At 39.5% G+C, this 18879-nt stretch overlaps 1 protein-coding gene across 1 annotated transcript in view; it reads right to left on the reverse strand.

Annotated features, from left to right (window-relative positions):
- The window catches only part of prmt3 (protein arginine methyltransferase 3), a 57658-nt gene extending 38779 nt beyond the window's left edge, over positions 1-18879 (reverse strand). Inside the window, exons 1-9 of the mRNA XM_053634321.1 lie at positions 18497-18879; positions 17374-17494; positions 16614-16696; positions 14755-14804; positions 14323-14428; positions 12779-12893; positions 11115-11253; positions 8890-8955; positions 7632-7753 (exon numbers count right to left, since the gene is read on the reverse strand). Of these exons, the coding sequence (XP_053490296.1) occupies positions 7632-7753; positions 8890-8955; positions 11115-11253; positions 12779-12893; positions 14323-14428; positions 14755-14804; positions 16614-16696; positions 17374-17494; positions 18497-18512 (818 nt within the window). The 5' untranslated portion in view covers positions 18513-18879. The remainder of the gene's footprint in view (positions 1-7631; positions 7754-8889; positions 8956-11114; positions 11254-12778; positions 12894-14322; positions 14429-14754; positions 14805-16613; positions 16697-17373; positions 17495-18496) is intronic.

Genomic DNA, 18879 nt, shown 5'->3' on the forward strand with positions numbered 1-18879 from the left:
CCTGATTACTACAAAAGTGGCCGACCTTCCAAAATTCCTCCAAAAGCACAGCAATGACTCATCCAGCAAGTCACAAAAGAGACCTACAGGCCTCTCTTGCATCAATAAAGATCACTGTTCATGACTCTACTATCAGAAAGACACTGGGCAAAAATGGCATCTATGGAAGAGTGGTGAGGTGAAAACCACTGCTAACCCAGAAGAACATTAAGTCTCATCTGAATTTTGTCAAAACACACCTTGATGATCCTCAAACCTTTTGGGAAAATGTTCTGTGGATTGATGAGTCGAGAGTGGAAATGTTTGGAAGACAGGGGTTTGGCGTAAACCAAACACAGAATTTCACAAAAAGAACACCTACAGTCAAGCATGGTGGTGGAAGTGTGATGGTGTGGGGATGCTTTTCTGCTTCAGGCCTGGGCAATAACTGAGGGAAACATGAATTCTGCACTCTACATCCTAAAGGAGAATGTCCGGTCTTCAGTCCGTAAGTTGAAACTCAAGCGCAACTGGATTATGCAGTAAGACCATGATCCAAAGCGTAGCAGTAAGTCCTAGTCCTAGAAGTAAGTGAAAGACTGATCTCCAGTTATCAGAAGAGTTTGGTTGCAGTTATTGCTGTTAAAATCTGAATGTGCCACCTTTTAAGTTTAAGAGGCAATCAGTTTTTCATATTTAAAATAAAAACTGTATTGTGTGCCTTTATGTTGTATTTCACTTGAAGATCTAAAACTATTTAGTATGAGATGTACACAAAAACAGAAGAAATCAAGATGGGAGCAAATACTTTTTTACAGCACTGTAAACATGATGCTCCTGAGATACCGGTGATCCTGACCCTTCTGCTCTCCGGACCTGCCCGATCCAACCTGATGCCTTACTTCTGGTTGGAGTTCTCATCAGTTGGAAGTCACATGCTGTTGCTGCTGCTGAGGATGGCCAGGATGATCAGTGGAGAAGTTCAACAAAACAGACTTCATGTAAAAACTGTAATCAATTGCACATTTATAGAAGGGGTGTATTTATTTATAATCACACTATCCGGTGTCACCCAGATGAGGACGGGTTCACTTTAGAGTCTGGCTCCTCTGAAGGTTTCTTCCTCATATCGTCTCAAGGAGTTTTTCCTTGCGACCGTCGCCTCCCTAACCCTAACCCTGCTCATTAGGGATAAATTCGTACATTTAAAATCAATATCCTCAATTTATATATTTCTGTAAAGCTGCTTTGGGACAATGTCCACTGTTAAAAGTGCTATCCAAATAAAACTGAATTGAATCGGTCATGTTCCTCAAACCGTTCCTGGACAATTTTTTGCCATGTGTCAGGGTGCATTATCCTGCTAAAAGAGGCCACTGAAGGGGTGTACTTGGTCTGCGACAATGATTAGGTAGGTGGTACGTGTCAAAGTAACATCCACATGAATGCCAGGACCCAAGGTTTCCCAACAGAACATTGCCCAGAGCATCATGCTGCCTCCACCGGCTCGCCTTCTTCCCACAGTGCATCCTGTTGCAATCTCTTCCCCAGGGAAGCAACACACACGCACCCGGCCATCCACATGATGTAAAAGAAAAGTCCAGTTTTGGTGCTCATATGCCCATCGTAGGCACTTTCGGCGGTGGACAGGGGTCCAGCATGGGCACTCTAACTTGTCTGCGGCTACGCAGCCCCATGCACAGCAAGCTGCGATGCACTGTGTTCTATCACAACCATAATTAACTTTTTCAACAATTAGTACTACAGTAGCTCTTCTGTGGGATCGGACCAGACGGGCTACCCTTTCACTCCCCACAGGCATCGATAAGCCTTGGGCGCCCACGACTCTGTCGCCGTTCACAAGCTGTCCTTCCAATTTTTGGTAGGAACCATCACCAAAAGTAGCCATCACAATCTGGCCCTAGTCAAAGTTGCTCAGATCCTTACGCATGCCCACTTTTCCTGCTTCCAACACGTCAGATTCGAGAACTGACTGTTCACTTGCTGCCTCATATATCCCACCCCTTGACAGGTGCCACTGTCCTAGGAAAATGTAAAAAATGTTATTCACGTCACCTCTCAGTGGTTTTAAGGTTATGGCTGACGGTGTAAACAGTGTATAGACTCACTCACTGTTAGAAACCAGCATTTAATTAGGTTTAAAGCAATAAATAACTTTTAGTTAGTCTGAATTCCCCACAGCATAAAATACACCTGTAAACCAAATGAACGATTACACAATGATCCATTAAAATAATCCCTGCTATGCAACAAAATTCCAGCAGTGCTGTACCTTTGGTCAATGCTCCTGGTCTCCTAAAAAAAATGCATAAACACAAGAGACACGAATATAAGAACATGTTGGGAAATACCTCAATGGTCCCTTAAAGACATCAGTCGAGATTTAACTGGTGTTAATTAGAGCCATTCAGACCAGTCCAACATGGGTGCCAATTTACGTAATACAACAAAGACTCCTCCTGTGACCTTTGCCAGCCCTGCACCTACGTGTGTTAAGCTGTAATGATGATCCTTTAAGCATGTGTATCAATCTCCCTACACACTCCATTATAATGACAGCTAATGTTAGCAAGGACAGGGGCATTATTCAAGGCCTCTGTGTGTGTGTATGTATATGTGTGTGTGTGTGTGTGAGAGAGAGAGGGAGAGAGTCCTAGCTGATCTTTATCCTCACACTATCACACACTCCAGAAATCCGCACTCCCTCTGGCGAGATGCAGGGCGGGGGGGGGGGGGGGGGGAACGCTGTAATCTCATTACTACAGGACAATGGCATCTACAGGATGGAGTGTGTGGAGAGGGGGGGGGGAGAGAGAGAGCGAGAGAAAGAGACAGACAGGGAGAAAGATACACCTTTTTTTTCTTTTTGAACATGTAAGTCACTCAGGAATCCGGGTTGTGGGTTGAGCGATACAACACAAAAGGGATTAAAACACAAAAGTCACACTGAAGTATTGTTAAAGAGTGTGCGTCTGTTTATGGACTGAGAAAAATGGAGGGGGGGGGGGTCAGGAGAGCGAGAGCAAGAGAGATTGGGGAGAGGGAGAGATTGGGAAAAAGATTCCAGAACTCCTCCCCTGTTCTTACCTTTACAGCACTGTAGCTATATGGCAATGTAGGCTAAGTTAACAAAATAAACACTACCAGTCTTCATGCCGTTTGGCTTGTGTAAAAAGTCAGGAGTTATGCAGTTTAAGGATACATATTCCTTTATTCTAGTTGTAGTATTGTTAAGTCTGTTAAGAACAACACTAAAAAATAACAATAAATATTAGAAATTAGAAATTATGGCAATGACAATTTAGTTTCACAACAGTTAAAACCACAGACAGGATGCATTCAGAAAATCACAATACATACCAAGTCAATTCACATGTATTTGTTTTATTTAGATGTCTTATATACGCTTTATAAAATGTTGTACTGTATATGAGACTAAAATAGTGCTCATAGTAAGGATAGAAATGGTAGAATTTAGCTTAAACTGTGGGAATAACTGGTACGCTATTAATTGGTAGGTAACAAGTTCAGCATGCTATCACTTTTTTCTTCTTCAAATGAAGAAGTTAAAGCTTACTAAAAGATAACATTATCAGAACATCAGAGTTCCTTTGATAACTTTTGTTTGGATAGGACTCAAGATGAGACCAATTTTGGTGGACTTGGAGGAGTAGCAAAAATGGAAGTCCGATGAAAGCATTTTCGGAAAGTTATTGTAACTTTTGACCAGTAAGTGGCACTGTCTCAAACGCCCTTGCATAGCCTCAGGGCATGGTCCTGAAGGTGCCTACCAATATTTGTGTCGGTGTACAAAATTATTGCTGAGATACAGCCTCACTTCCTGTTTGCCTGTTGGCCAGATTTGCTAGCCCATTACGGACAAACCAATTGGAATAGTCAAAATGCTTTTAATAACTTGTGTGCCAAATTTGGTGATGATTGGACAAAATTTATATGCTGAGTGGGGAAAAAAAAAAGAGAGATTTTGACACAATCCAAGATCAGAAAATCTAATTAGGCGTAACTGACGTCATAGGATGCGATTAACTCGTCTCGACCCAGGGAATACAAGGAAGCCTGGCTTGTAAATTTTGGACACACAGTTAAAAAGCTATGACAATCACTGTATTTCAAAATTAGGCCCAAATTTGACCCGATAGTGGCGCTAGAACGCTAGCAGCACTTGGCCCAAATTTGGTCAGAATGTTCCTCAGACCCATTGTCTTTGTCTTGCTGCATGATGAAGTTCTCTGTAAATTGGAAGACTATTTTCTGTAGACTTGCAGTTTCCAGACTTTCTGTAGAATTCTGAATTCATTCTGCTGCTACCATCATGAGTTTCATCATCAATAAAAGATGAGTGAGAATGTTCCAGAAGCAGCCATGACACTACCTCCACCATGCATAAGTGATGAGCTTTTAAATTTTGGATCATGAGCAGATCCTTTTTTTCCTCCACACTTTGGCCTTTCCATCACTTTGATAGAAGGTAATCTTGGTTCCAGAACTTTTGTGGCTCATCTCAGTATTTCTTTGCGAATTCCAATCTGGCTTTCTGATTCTTACTGTTGAAGTGTGGTTTGCATCTCGTGGTATGGATTCTACATTTCTGTTCTTGAAGTCTTTTCGAACGGTGGATTGCGATACCTTCACCCCTGCCCTGTGGTGGTTGTTGGTGAGGTCACTGAATGTAGTTTTGGGGTTTTTCTTCACAGCTTTCACAATGTTTCTGTCATCAACTGCTGTTGTTTTTCTTGGCCGACCTGTTCCATGTCTTTTTCAGGACATTCCATATCACTTCTCTCTCTCTCTCTCTCTCTCTCTCTCTCTCTCTCTCTATATATATATATATATATATATATATATATATATATATATATATATATATATATATACACATATACACACACACACACAAACATACATATATAAAATTTATTTTATAGTATTTAAGCATTATTTTTATGGATGCACAAAAAGCACCCAATTAAACTACAGTCCTACATTAATAATACATATTGTGGTGTGTGTGTGTGTATTGGGTTCTTTTCTGTTTTGGACAAACAGTTGTGTAAAGTTTTAGTCTCAAGTTTATATTTGTAACACTCAGTCTGTGGATTTTATTTTAAATACACAAAAAAAATGGTACTGAAAGCTTGCCCCACCCCATCCGATTAATCGAAAAAAATAAACGTCCAAATAATCGATTATGAAAATAATTGTTAGTTGCAGCCCTAGTTGAGATCACCTCAAAAATGAGTATCTCCATCGGAAATAGCACATCATGCTGAGTGGAGACTAGGAGATCGTCACTACACTGTTTCCTTCTTCCTCTCCTCACACCCTTTTCTCTCTGTGTCAAGATCACCTTAAACACACCCAAGGTCTACACGCATCACATAACATGTTTTAATGTGAATAAGATGTCGACTATACAGGTTTACTATATTACACAAAAGCTCTCAGTGCGACTGGAAAATATGGTCTCATTCCCTCAACAGCAGTTCAAATAAAAATATTGTATGCCATTAAAGGCATACCCTCCCAAGGTCCCTCACTCTTACCTCCTGTATGTAAATAAGGTACATCCTTCCACAAACATCAAATTATAATCACAAACGACACCATTGATTATAATCTGACTTATTCTGAAATTATTGTCTCGAGTAGATTAGGTTAAGTCCTTGTTACCACAAGTCTGCGAACAGGTGAGTACAGGCTAAAATCCAGGTTTAGGTGGAGCATTGGGGCACTCCAACTGAGATTTTAGAGACCAGGCTAACAATTTGGCATTAAGTTAAGTGTACTTAGTGTGTACAGGCTCGATAGGAAATACCCGTTTAGGACAACATAAAGTTGATGGACCAAGTCCAATAACCTCTGGTTATTGTCTAGTTACTTACTCTAGTTAACGTGTACATAGGAAACTATGGCATGATTACATATAATTTTACTCAGATATTATTGGTCTGTCTCTGTACATTTTAGTGGTAATGACCTCTGACTAGAGATAACGTTACTATATCTAAGTGTTACTATCTAAGGGGACTAAATAAAGTACTATCTAAGAAAGGGCAAGCATGGGGCGGTCCCCTAAATAGCATTAGTCAATTACCTCTGGCTAATGACCAAGACTGGCGAGTTTGTGACCATGAGATCTGCGTACACGGTCAGCGCAAGACTCTGAGCGAGAGGGAATCCGAATGAACGAGCACAATTTAAAGTATAGAATAAACTAGAATTAATCAAATGTAAAAGATCAAAAGTACCAAAATACAAATAACTAAGAAATAAATACAATATTGAGGTTTTTATAATTGGAGTCAGATTTAATTTAAGAGAGTCAAGCAGAATTGGAATAACAAATTTAATCATCTAAATGTATTCACACGCGGGAATCCTTCTACCACGTCATTGGATACCATCGTTGGACCAGTGAGTGGACCCCTACAAGCACATATGGGTGCGATTGGTCAGGTGTCCATACACTTTTGGCTATAATGTCTCGCATTCCTTGTTTTTGGGTGTGGTGGGTCTCTGTGATAGAACACACCAAAGACTGGAGGTGAAAACACTCTCTGGCTCTCGAACGACACTTCTTACCTGCCAGGCAGGTTTTTAAGCAGAGAGGCATTTTGTAACGTTTGTAATGCATCACACCAGTCATTTTAGTACGGTCCACCCGAGTAGCTTCTAGTCAGTTGAGAAGAACCTGCTCTGGAGCAGAAACTGATATGATTCCTTTAACTCCAGCCCAGCAGAGACCTTCAAGGTCTTCTTCGCAGCTGTGAGCCTCTCAAGAGACATTAAAATAATTTCTTACCCTTCAATCCACAAACACTCCTCAGTGGATATGCTTCATTTGCATATCCAATCTAGTGCTGTGACATAAATGGTTCCATCCAGCAAAATGACGAATCATGATGTTTGTTCTTAACATTTTAAGCAAGACAGGAGAGAACTTTAAAGTCTAGTCCCTGCTAAAAACACAGCAGGCCTGGTTTCCCTCCTTAGCAAGTCAAATGCCCAACTCTTAACCCCACCCCCCGACAAATATCCCGTTTTTGTGCTTTTTTTCCCTAAAGTTAAACAAGAGGTTGGGGGAAACTAGCAGATCTTTCTGCCCGTCTCTTTCGGTATCCGTATCTATTTTATCTACACTCTTCATTTTCCACTCTTTGTGGTGATGTGTTTGAAGAGCGAAATGTCTGTGTTGTGTACAGGCCCCTCACCTCTGAAACACTTAGACACACAGCTGGCCCCACAATGGCCCAATGGTGTGTAAAATTAAACTTCGCTCTTTGGGTACATCCTGCAGACTCCCCGGCATATATAATAAAAACAGTTACAATCATAAACAAACACACACACACATACACAAAGAGCCATAAATGCAAACACAACCTGAAAGAATATATACACTGGGCAGAACACTACAAATTACTGTACAAATCACCTGCAGTGTGTGTGCTGCAAGCAGGTGAGGGAGGAGCAAGGTAGCGTGTGGGATGGATAGATAGATAGATCATTAGAACTTTTATCTGACATCCTTTCTCAGGAAACTTTGTCTACTTTGCTAACCTAATATTACAACTGCAATTACTTCCCAGACACACAGACAGACATCTCACCTAACAATGTCCATGGCATGATAGATGATTTCTGATTGGTCAACACCAATGACCTTCTTGGCCCCAGAACAAGCAGCAAACATGGATAGGATTCCAGTACCACAGCCCACATCTAGCACCACCTAGAGGTGAAAAACAGAAACAATAATGACAAAAGTAAATAAAATAAGTAGCATGTGATAGCTAATGAGTTAAATAGCAGCTGAGCGAGCTATGCAAATCATCATGTTTACGCTCAGTTAGATTCTGACAGAAGACAACTCTCTATTAATACGTTACAGAGAACTACGCTACTTTATTACACATACTGTTGGGTTTAACAGTGAAATGGGTGGGTTAGGGTTACTCTGTTTACAGATGTAACAGTCATATACAGACACTCGAAGTGCTTTATATTCTCATACTGAGAAAAACACTCAAGCATAAGACAGTTTTGATAGAATTTAAGGTTCTGTCCCAAACATCTAGAAAAAACATCTAGGGTTTGTTTTTTTTCCCCAGGATTATGAAACTTCATTAGCTCACGACGTGTTTAAATGAGACACATGACTAACCAATGTTAACTGTGGATGGGAAGATTTTCTCTAGGAAACCAAACACCACTAACTTAATTACGAGATAATACATTATAATTCACTGACATCAAAAAAATGTCATCAAGAGCTCATTAAAAACAATTACAGCCTGATGATTTACAAACGTATAGGATGCACACCATGTAAGCAAATTGAACGCTCACTACGTCATTGTTTATTCCAAATACACTGATCCCGTCTCATTTAATCTTTTTTTATGATTGTTTATATTATTTTTAATTCAAAAATTCAGCTTGCCCTTGTTTCTGTTATCATGCTGACAGGGGCACGCTGCCTCGCTGATCCTGCAGACGCTCGCCAAATGACCTTTGACTTCTGATACATCAGATATCCTTCGCTCCCTCCTTTTCTATATCGGTTTCTAACAACGGCTGTTTAAAACCGATCTACTCCTTGTCAGCACATAATAAATGGCCTCTATATGAGCTCCTGTGCATTACACTGACTGTGTATGTGTGTGTGTGTGTGAGAGAGAGAGAGAGAGAGAGAACATTTCCTGTTATCAGTTCTTTGCAGTCGTCCGCTCTAAAAACATAAAAGGTAGTTCATTATAATAAAATGTTAAATCAGCAACGGTCATCGTGACTGTTAACCCCTCCCCCTTTTAAGCGACCACTAACATTAAGGCAGAGAAAGAACGAGAAGGAGGAAATGATACACACTTTGTCCTTGAACAAATCCGGGTTGCCGTACATAAAATCCCGGTAACTCTCGGTGCGCACTTTGTCCTGCAAGTGAGAAAGCAGAGAAAGAAAGAGAGGAAGAGCGAGACAGAGCAAGAGAGAGAGAGAGAGAGAGAGATAGATGTAAGTAATGACACAGTGTCACCAGTACATTTTCTATTAGGAAGACAAAACGCGTGTCTCTTGTGGCAACTCGGTGTAATCCCCCAATCACTCAGTACTGGAAGTTTAATTCTGTCGCAAAGCCACAGTGGGAGATGATGACGTTAACTATTTTTTTTGTCAAAGAACCGAGGAACAAAGAAAATTAAAAAGCAGGTAAACAGCAAAATCTTTACAAGCAATCTGTAGTACTGTGCGTGTCAGGTGCTGAAAAAAAGTCCTACAGGCTTTGTGAATAGCTAAATAAATAAATATACAATGTAAAATAAAATGAAAAAAGACTTAAATATCAAACGTGTGTATCGCAGCCCTTGGCAAATTCTAAATGGGGTTTCACATGGAGCTTTCGTTTTGCACCTCTTCCAGAAGACTACAGACGACGGCTGACCTCTGGAAAAACTTCTCCCGTCTGAACTGTAAATTTCCAGCTCCTTCAGCGCTCCCCTTGCATCGACCTTGAGAAGGTTGCTTTTCTAAATACCGCCCTCCTGACCTGGGTGCTGAATTTCACCGGATGACCTCCTCTAGATGTTAAAAGGATTTTGATGGTACTTTTCCGGACGGCCAAAAGACATTTCATAACCGCACCCTGACCGATACGTTTCCAAAACTTTGTCCTGAACTGCCTTGATTTTTTTTTCCTTATTCTATGATGGTGTTTGTTTAGGTACGTTTAAAAAGGTCTGATCATTTTTGGAAATAAAATAAATGTAAAAACTTTACTTTTTGGGGGGGGCTATGGTCATTTGTTTAACTGGATTCTCTTTGTCTAGTTTTAGGACTTAGATCTGATGACATTTCAGATCAAGCACGGTTCACAAACTTTCAAGCAGCACTTTATACCATAGATGGGCTGTTTGGTGTAGATCAGGGGTCTTCAATCTTATCCGTAAAGGGCCGGCGTGACTGCAGGCTTTCATTACAGCCAAATTATACGTGTGTGCGAGTATATATATATATATGTATGGGGATGTGTGTGAGTCACTGCTGTAATCTTCATGAGGCAGTAAAAGAACATCGTCACGGTGACGCAAAACTCAGCTTTAACGTAAAGAAGAAAAACACCAATGGGATGCAGGCTCTCTCTGGCACTTTACTGCAGTGTGTGTGAGTGTGTGTGTGTGTGTGTGTGTGTGTGTGTGTGTGTTTCTCCCCTTACAGCATTAAAGCATCGCATCTTAACTACAGGAACCATGAGAAGATTCAGCCTTAAAATCAAACAGCAAACATTTGTGTACACGTATACACACACCCACACGCTATGAGCGATTGGTATGCGTAACCCTGAACTTGAGAAATATGTAATAAATCAACCTGGAACGCCACATGTGCAAGAAACTGAAGGTTCAACATTTAAATAACACATATCTTACATAATTTTTTAAAAAGCTTATAGTTTAATTATAATTGTCAATATATGTGCTTCCCCTTGTCCATAATCGATCATAAACACGGCCTCAACGTACACTGTTATACAGATGAGAGTTATGTCAGTCCACCATGGCTCGTCCTCCGACTTCACTGACAGAACGTATTCTTAAACCATGAATGGATTTTTTCTTTTTTAAATAAAACCCAGATAAAAAACAAATTGTTTTGCCACTAAAACTCTCTTAAAAAATCCAGAAACTCCTATAATGATGTTTCCCAACTGGCCGTTCTCGGAGACAGCAATCCTGTCAACCTGCTCGCCGTAGCGGACAGAAACGTCACACTGATGTTACAGATGTTAATTAGTTATACGTCTTGAATCTCCTCAACAAGTACTAGTGTGTAGAGTCCACCTGGATGATGTGACGGCAGCCATATTGCGCCAGAACGCCACCACACACCGGCTATTAGTGGAGTGGAGAGTGATGTAGCCAATTCAGAGATGGAGATTATTAGGAGGCCGCGATAGAGAAGGGCCAATGGGGGAATAACGTACATAAGATGCACAACAGCACACGCATCATATGGAACGGGAATGCTTCTCATATATGTGTACTTTTAAGAAAATAAAAATCTATAAAATAAAACTACTTCAGATGAAGTTACAATACCTTGAGCATTTCCTCGTGGATGCTGTAATGCCCGTAAGAACTGAAATAGGCCTCGTCCTCATCTTCTCGCAGCTCAGCTACGCTCCCTGCATGCTTCTGCGTCACGTCCGAGTTCAGCACCAGGCCCTGAGCGAGCGTTCTACATGCACCGAGACACGTTTGTGGCATTATTCATTTCACTTAAAAACACTTACTTGAGAGTAAGAAATAATCTAAAATAAGATTGTTTGAAATCACACACACGGCTGGGTCACACAGAGGTCAGCAAAGAGGACACAGGCCACATCTTTCCATTCCTACCCCCATTAATCACACACGTGTGTGTGCACGTGCACTTAACCTTAAACACCGCAGTGGAATCCCCCCCACCTCACTGCACCTCTCGAACTACCAGACGAGCCCAACACCGCCCCCTGCTGGCAGTGTCTCACTCACAAAAACCTTATATCCTTACAGACAGACGGACGCAGACATGGACATGCCCTAGTTCCCTTATCGATCAGTTTCGTCTCTGAGATATCTGCACAATCAAACTCATGTCTCCTCAGAGTGCGTAAGTGTGTAGCATTTCAACATGTAGCATTTCATATTTCAACATGAAATATGAATAAAATCTAGGTGAATAATTATAGCACTTCGATATACTGTACGTTGGGGTCCAAAGGTCTGAGAGTGCACTAGTGAAAATGCTGCACTTTGCATTATTTTTGAATTTAACACAACCATTTTCAGTACAAATTATATTACTCACAACAACGCGAGTGATAAGTAGAATCTTTGAAATACAGTTGTGCCTAAAAGTTTACACACCCCTTGCAGAATCTGATAAATCTTAATACTGTTGACAAAATAAGACGTATAGTAAAAATCCAGTATTGTTTTTTTTATTTAGTTCTGTCCTGAATGAGATGTTTTACATAACAGATGTTTACGTATAGTCTACAAGATAATAGCGGAGTTTATAAAAATTACCCAGTTAAAAAGTTTACACATGCTTGATTCATAATACTGTGTGTCATTACCTGGATGATCCATGACATGATGTGTTTATGTTTTGTGAGAGTTGTTTATGAGTCCCTTGTTTGTCCTGAGCAGTTAAACAGCCCACTGTTCGTCAGAAAAATCCTCCAGGTCCTGCACATTCTTTACTTTTCCAGCATCTTCTGCATATTTGATCCCTTTCCATCAGAAGAAGGCAGACATGATACATTAAGAGCCAGAGGGGTGTAAACTTTTGAACAAGATGATCAGTGTAAATTGTTCTATTTTGTTTAAAGATCTTTTTTTCCCCCATTTAGTCCTGCCCTTCAGACGCTAAATAAGATATTTATAAGACACCGATCATGCTGTTCAAAAGTTTACACCCCCCCCCCCCCCCCCCCCGGCTCTTAACGTATCGTGTTACCTTCTTGAGCATCAGTGAACGTTTGCACCTTTTATAATAGTCGTGTACGAGTCCCTCAGTTCTCCTCAGTGTGGAAAGATGGATCTCAACATCATACAGCCACTGATGGAAAGGGGTTAAATATGCAGAAGATGCTGGAAAAGCAAATAACATGTAGGACCTGGAGGATTTCTCTGAAGAACAGCGGGCAGTTTAACTGCTCAGGACGAACAAGGGACTCATGAACTTTGTGTGAAAATAAATCTTGTAAACGCCTGACTTGAGTTTACGCAGGTCTTCCATGGCACGGCTGAGATTCTCCTCTGCCTGCTGTGCTCTCCGGACCCACACGGACACATCATTGCACGTCGCATCTCCGCCCAGCTCCGCCACATCTGTGCAAATAAACACAAACACTTAAATAACACGATCGACTCGAATTCTATACACACCCTTTAAAAGGATTTTAAAAGAATCACGTGGCAATTTTCCACAGATAAAATGCGATAATACAATGAAGAAAAGACAAAGCATAAGAAATATAAGATTTGGAATTAAATTTTAAAAATAACTAAATCAAAAATTTTTTTTGATTTAGTCTCTTGCTTCTTCTACATCGACTCTACTAAAGCTACTAAAGCACTTACAGTGTTTTAGAAAGTATGGCACTCCAAGCTGTTACACCTGGAGTTAAGAATCTCCGAGTATTCCTCTCTGCAGAACCTCTGTTAAGTAAACACTGGGTCCCTGGCTTTTTTATCAGGTTTCATCGAAGTAACAAAAAACTGATGGAATTTTAGACGTTTTACAATGGCGCCTTACTTTTCTAAATGTTATGTTTCAAGAAGAAAAAAAGTAAACAATTCGAGAGAAATCATTCAAAAGGTACTTCACCAAAAACATGTCCGGATCTAATTTGTGTATGTAATTTTCAGTGAGTAAATCCATCCACATACTTTTTACTTTTTACCTTTCTAGAAGATAAAACTTTTACACACTTACCAGGTGGCAAAAAATAACTCCACTTATAGTTTTATAGTCTGGAAAACGCAGGAATTGTAACCTCATGCATCCTACACAGGGTTGCATGGGGCCTACAGCGTATCCCAGGGAACTCCTGTACAGGGTGCCAATCCATCGCAGGGCACATTCACACACTACATCATTTTTTTTAGCCTACAGCACATGTCGTTGGACTGGGGGAGGAAACTGGAGTACTTGGAGGAAACGACCGAAGCACACGGAGAACATGCAAACTCCACGCACACGGGGCAAAGGCGGGAATCAAACCCCCGACCCCGGAGGTGCCCCCCTGTAATCTCATTAGATTACATTACATTTACAGTATTTGGCACACGGCCTTAGCCAGAGCGACTTACATTTATCTCATTCATACAACTGAGCAGTTGAGGGTTAAGGGCCTTGCTCAGGGGCCCAACAGTGGTAGCTTGGCAGTGCTGGGGCTTTAACCACCGAGCCATCACTGCCCCACTAATCTCATACATTTTGTGTTATTTTTGACTATATGATACTTTCTACCATACGGCAACAATTTACCTATAAATTCACCAAAAAAAAAAGACTCATTCATTTTCAATTATAGAGGGTCAAAATCTCTTTTAGAGTAAGGCTGTGGCATAACAAAATGTGGAAAATGTATCCTAATTATACTCTAATATGCTCTATTGGTGTTTTCATGTCTCAAAACCAGTTACTGGAAACACACTATGAACAAAAAATGGATTATTTTAGTCATAATATAATTCCTGTACCAATCATTTCTGTCATAATATAATTCCTGTACCAAAACGTAATGTTCTGTACCGATCTGCAGTAGTGCGTCATCAGGCAGAGCCGGCTTCATGTTCTCATCTCCGCTCCATGGCAAAACACCGTCTGAACACGAAGCCAAACTCTCCACGCTGCACTTCTACAAGAAACACATAATGCAGTATTTCGATCTCGATTTTCTTTTGCATATTAAGGGTGGGAAAAAAAAACAGACAAAAAATAAGGACTAATTAATAATTTTTGAGAATTTGTGTACAACATCTAATACTAAAAACTACGACTTAATACTTGTAATAAAATACAAACATCACACACTTCCGATTCTTTCTTTTCTCCATTTTACATGACCTTTAAACGCATCAGGCTTTAAACCTCTGGTTCATACACTTTCTAATAAAACACAATAAATATTTAAATAAATCGCTTACAATACGTATAGTTATTAATAATCATACGAACACTTACCGCTGTTCTAATATAGTTTATCATCTTTATGTATCCGTAGTCATCAAGCCCTGTGAACAAAATTCACAAATAAACCCATAATTAACCTCAGCAAACAAATAAACCTACATAGTCATTGTATACCTTCAGTGGGTTATATTCAATATAGTGTTTATAAAAACAATACCAGCATTCACCTTAAAAGAAGCATGCGGAGATAAACAATGACCAATCCCTTAAATCTACATTATGATAATATTGTAAGCTATAATAAAAGTCTGGGCAAACATGAATAGTTTAGTTCCTTTTAATGATATGAACAGTTGATATCCCCACCAGACAGACTGTGTACTGCATTATAAAATAAAATATTGGGTTTGGTTACTATAGTAATTATGGACGCACTAAACATTTTATATTCCGTCATCGGGTGGTGTTGTTTTCCTCGGCTGTTGCTCAGTACACCAGAGGTTTCTTTCTTATTCAGGACATTCCAAACTGTTGTATTGGCTATGCCTAATGTTTGTGCAATGTCTCTGATTGATTTTCCCTCTTTTCTCAGCTTCGAAATGGCTTGCCTTTTCTCCCATAGGTAGCTCTCTGATCATCATGTTGGCTTATCCTTATTAACAAATGTAGGTGAAACTGAAGGCTAAAACCAAGAGTGGATGTTCAGAGCTATTTCTTGTGTAAACTGATAGTATAAGTTGATATGCAGAGTCACTTTACTGGTATTATATCGCATCTATAATCGTGACACTTCAGTAAAGCTCAATTATGTTTCACAGAAAAGTGTTTGTCCATATTTATGAATATTTTGTGTATCTCTCATACTTGTGTATATTTAGGGGGCCAAGCACCAAAGGTGTGTAGGCACTCTATTGTTAATCTACCTTTTCTTATTATTATTCTTCTGCTTCATATTCTTCTTTTTCTTCTTCTGGCTGGGGTATCTATAGCAGCCCATAGAACTGTCTGGTAAAAAGTTGTGAAATTTGGCACACTGATTGGGGAGGGTCCAAGGAACATTCTGACCAAATTTGAGCCAAGTGCTGCCAATGCTCTAGCGACACCATCATGCCAAATTTGGAAGTATATTTATGGTTATAAACTTTGAACCGTGTATCCAAAATTTAAAAGCCAGGCATCCCTGGATTCCCTGAGTCAAGATGTGTTGAACCCACCTGATGACAAAAATTTCCACCTAATTAGATTTATTGCGATCTTGCATTTTGTCAAAAATAGTTTTTTTGCTACTTCTACAAATTTTGTCCAATCCTCACCAAGATGGCACAAGTCATCTTCAGAGAGACACAAAAATGATCCAAATAATTTTGAATACTTTGAAAACGGTGTGCTCATAATGGGCCAAACAGGGAGTGAGGCTGTATCTCAGCAATGGCTTTGCGCACTGACACAAAAATTGGTAAGCATGTTCAGGACCATGACCTGACCCTATGCAACTAATTTTGTACCAGCACCACCTACTGGTCAAAAGTAACAACAACATGCTCAAATATGCTTACAGCTAATTGTCATTCCTTCAAATTTTGTGCAATCTTCCCCAAATTGTTCTCACATCATCTTGAGATTTGTCTAAACAAAAGATATCAAAAGGATATTCAAACCATTCTCCCATACATTTTATGTGACCATGCTCTGATGCTTACTTAGCTCCTTGCTTTGCTTCTGTTGCGCTTGACTTTATTTGTATTCGCACATTTGTATATTTTGTTTAGCAGATGTTATTCGTAATACATGTCCAGTATTTGATAGTGGAGCTACCACAATAACTTCAATGTGCAGTTTTTCCGAATGTGTCCACTGTGCTAATGACTTATGAAAAGACTTTCACTTGTAATTAAAAGGACCACACTTACTGTGCTTTTTCACCAAATCTGCTATGCTAATGCCGTGATCTGCCTGGCAGTGATGGAAAGTTTCAAAAACAGAATGGAGACACCTTCCAAATCAAAGAGAGACACAGATTAGAGTATTTTTATTATAATTATTATTACTTTACCTACTGTATTATTCAGTATATTATTGATGCTTTCTTCAGTGAACACACTATAGGAGCATATAGTAAAGTCGTAACGAGACAAAATTACTATTAATATTATTATTTAGTATATAAAGTACGTAAAGCTACAAAACTCTGAGCTTTATGTAACCACACAGCGAAAGCACACAGCACACATACAAGCATTTGCAAAGAAGATAATCTACTCCCAGCAATATATCTACACTTTATGAATGCTAATGTGTACAAATAAGTAATAACTAATCATTTAAACTTATTCATTAAACTTATTAATTTAAACATTAAATCTGAAATACCTCTCCATGATCTGATTGATTTTGATTTAGCTTTGGTAGTCTTTACATTCTAAGCCGTTCTAATAACGCTGTTTTTTAAAAACTTTATTATAAGGCACATTGCTTCGGCTGGATATCTTGGCTCAAACCACAATTTCAGAATGGTCTTCTTGTCTGCTGTTACTTTCTACATAAGCGTCATACAGTGAATTAAGGTAAAGCAATCAAACAAAGACCATTGAAAGAGGATACCACAGGAAGTGTCATATCATATAATTGCTTATTCGCAAACGACTTTTTTGGTACGTTTGAGGCTGTTACCTGTCACAGAAGAGGCACAACACACGTTCTGCAGTCTCATGTTCATCTTCTTCCTCCATCCACTGGTCTTCATCCTCACTGTCAGATAGTTCAGGAACCTCATCGGCTGTGCCACCGAGATCTTCGGAAATATAATAACGCTGCGTTTACACTTCTGATATAAATTTAGACAGGTTTGGGTCAGCACTGACTTGGAAACTGCATGGACACATCTAGTGGATGTCGCATTTAATCCTCCTGATATACAGAACACATGAAGGGAAGTGTGTGAAGAATGCCACTCGCACTGCCACGGCTTCTACATGAGCACACAAAGTCAAGTGGAAAGTATAAACCAGGCTCCTCTGCTTGGCGTCGGGCCGTACCGCACCACCATCATGTTGGATGTGACAGCGGAAAGACAAGCCCCCTTTCAAACACACCTCCTAACTTTTTTTTCCCCCTGAAGTTCACTCTTCTAACTAGTCTGGTAAGTCAGTGCCCTTTTGTTTTTCGTTACACATACATTACTAAAGTAAAAACGTAGAAATGTTACAACAGTCCTGTATAATTATAATTAAGATATAATTCTGGAATAAATAAATAAATAATTTAAAAAGGTGGTCAGTCTTGGGGTCACAGAAGCTTTGGGGTCGTATTGCACAGCAGTACTGATACAGTGCTGTAAACTCTGTTAATACAGCCCTGTAAGAACACACAGTCTATTTTTATCCTCAAGAAAGATTTCGATTAGCATCTAATTAAAAACTTGCGAGGTTTATATAGATTATATCTACATATACTCATTTGAATGCTCTTCCATGGAGACACCTTCCAAATCAAACAGACATGGATTAGCGTATTTTTTATTATTATTATTATTATTATTATTATTATTATTATTATTATTATCGTCATCAGTAATAACAATACCTTTATCTACTGTATAATTGTTTTGTTTGTTGAAGTATAGTGAAGTTGTAACAAGACAAAATTATTATTATTATTATTAAAGCCCGAGGATTCTTCTGGAACAAAACCGAAACGTTTAGTTTATAAATCTATTTTAAAGTCTTTTCAAAACACGACGACAAACATTCTAAGCAATAGATAATCAACCATATTTACATCTTTCACGTGTTACCTGTGTATTCCGCCATTTGGATTCTTCTTCTTCTTTCAGTTAATGGTGGATAGCAAACCAGCAAAATAGAGGTGCATACCGCCACCTATTGTACAGGAGGGTGTAATATCAGGGTTTTGCATACTTTAGCAGTGGTTTTCAAAGTGGGGGCCGCCAGGGGGCGCCCGGGGGCCTCAACAATTTGGCGTGAAGAATAAATTCTTTCTCTCTCTCTCTCTCTCACACACACACACACACACACACACACACACACACACACAATCAATTCCTAATGTAATGTAAAGATGTAAGATGTAATTATGAATAATAAAAAAAGGGGGATATATTCAGAAGTTTGTATTTTTAATGTGTTCTAAAGACATTTTGCAAAAGGGGGGCCTCAG

Source organism: Ictalurus furcatus, chromosome 10, assembly GCF_023375685.1.
Source record: "Ictalurus furcatus strain D&B chromosome 10, Billie_1.0, whole genome shotgun sequence".
Lineage (NCBI taxonomy): Eukaryota > Metazoa > Chordata > Actinopteri > Siluriformes > Ictaluridae > Ictalurus > Ictalurus furcatus.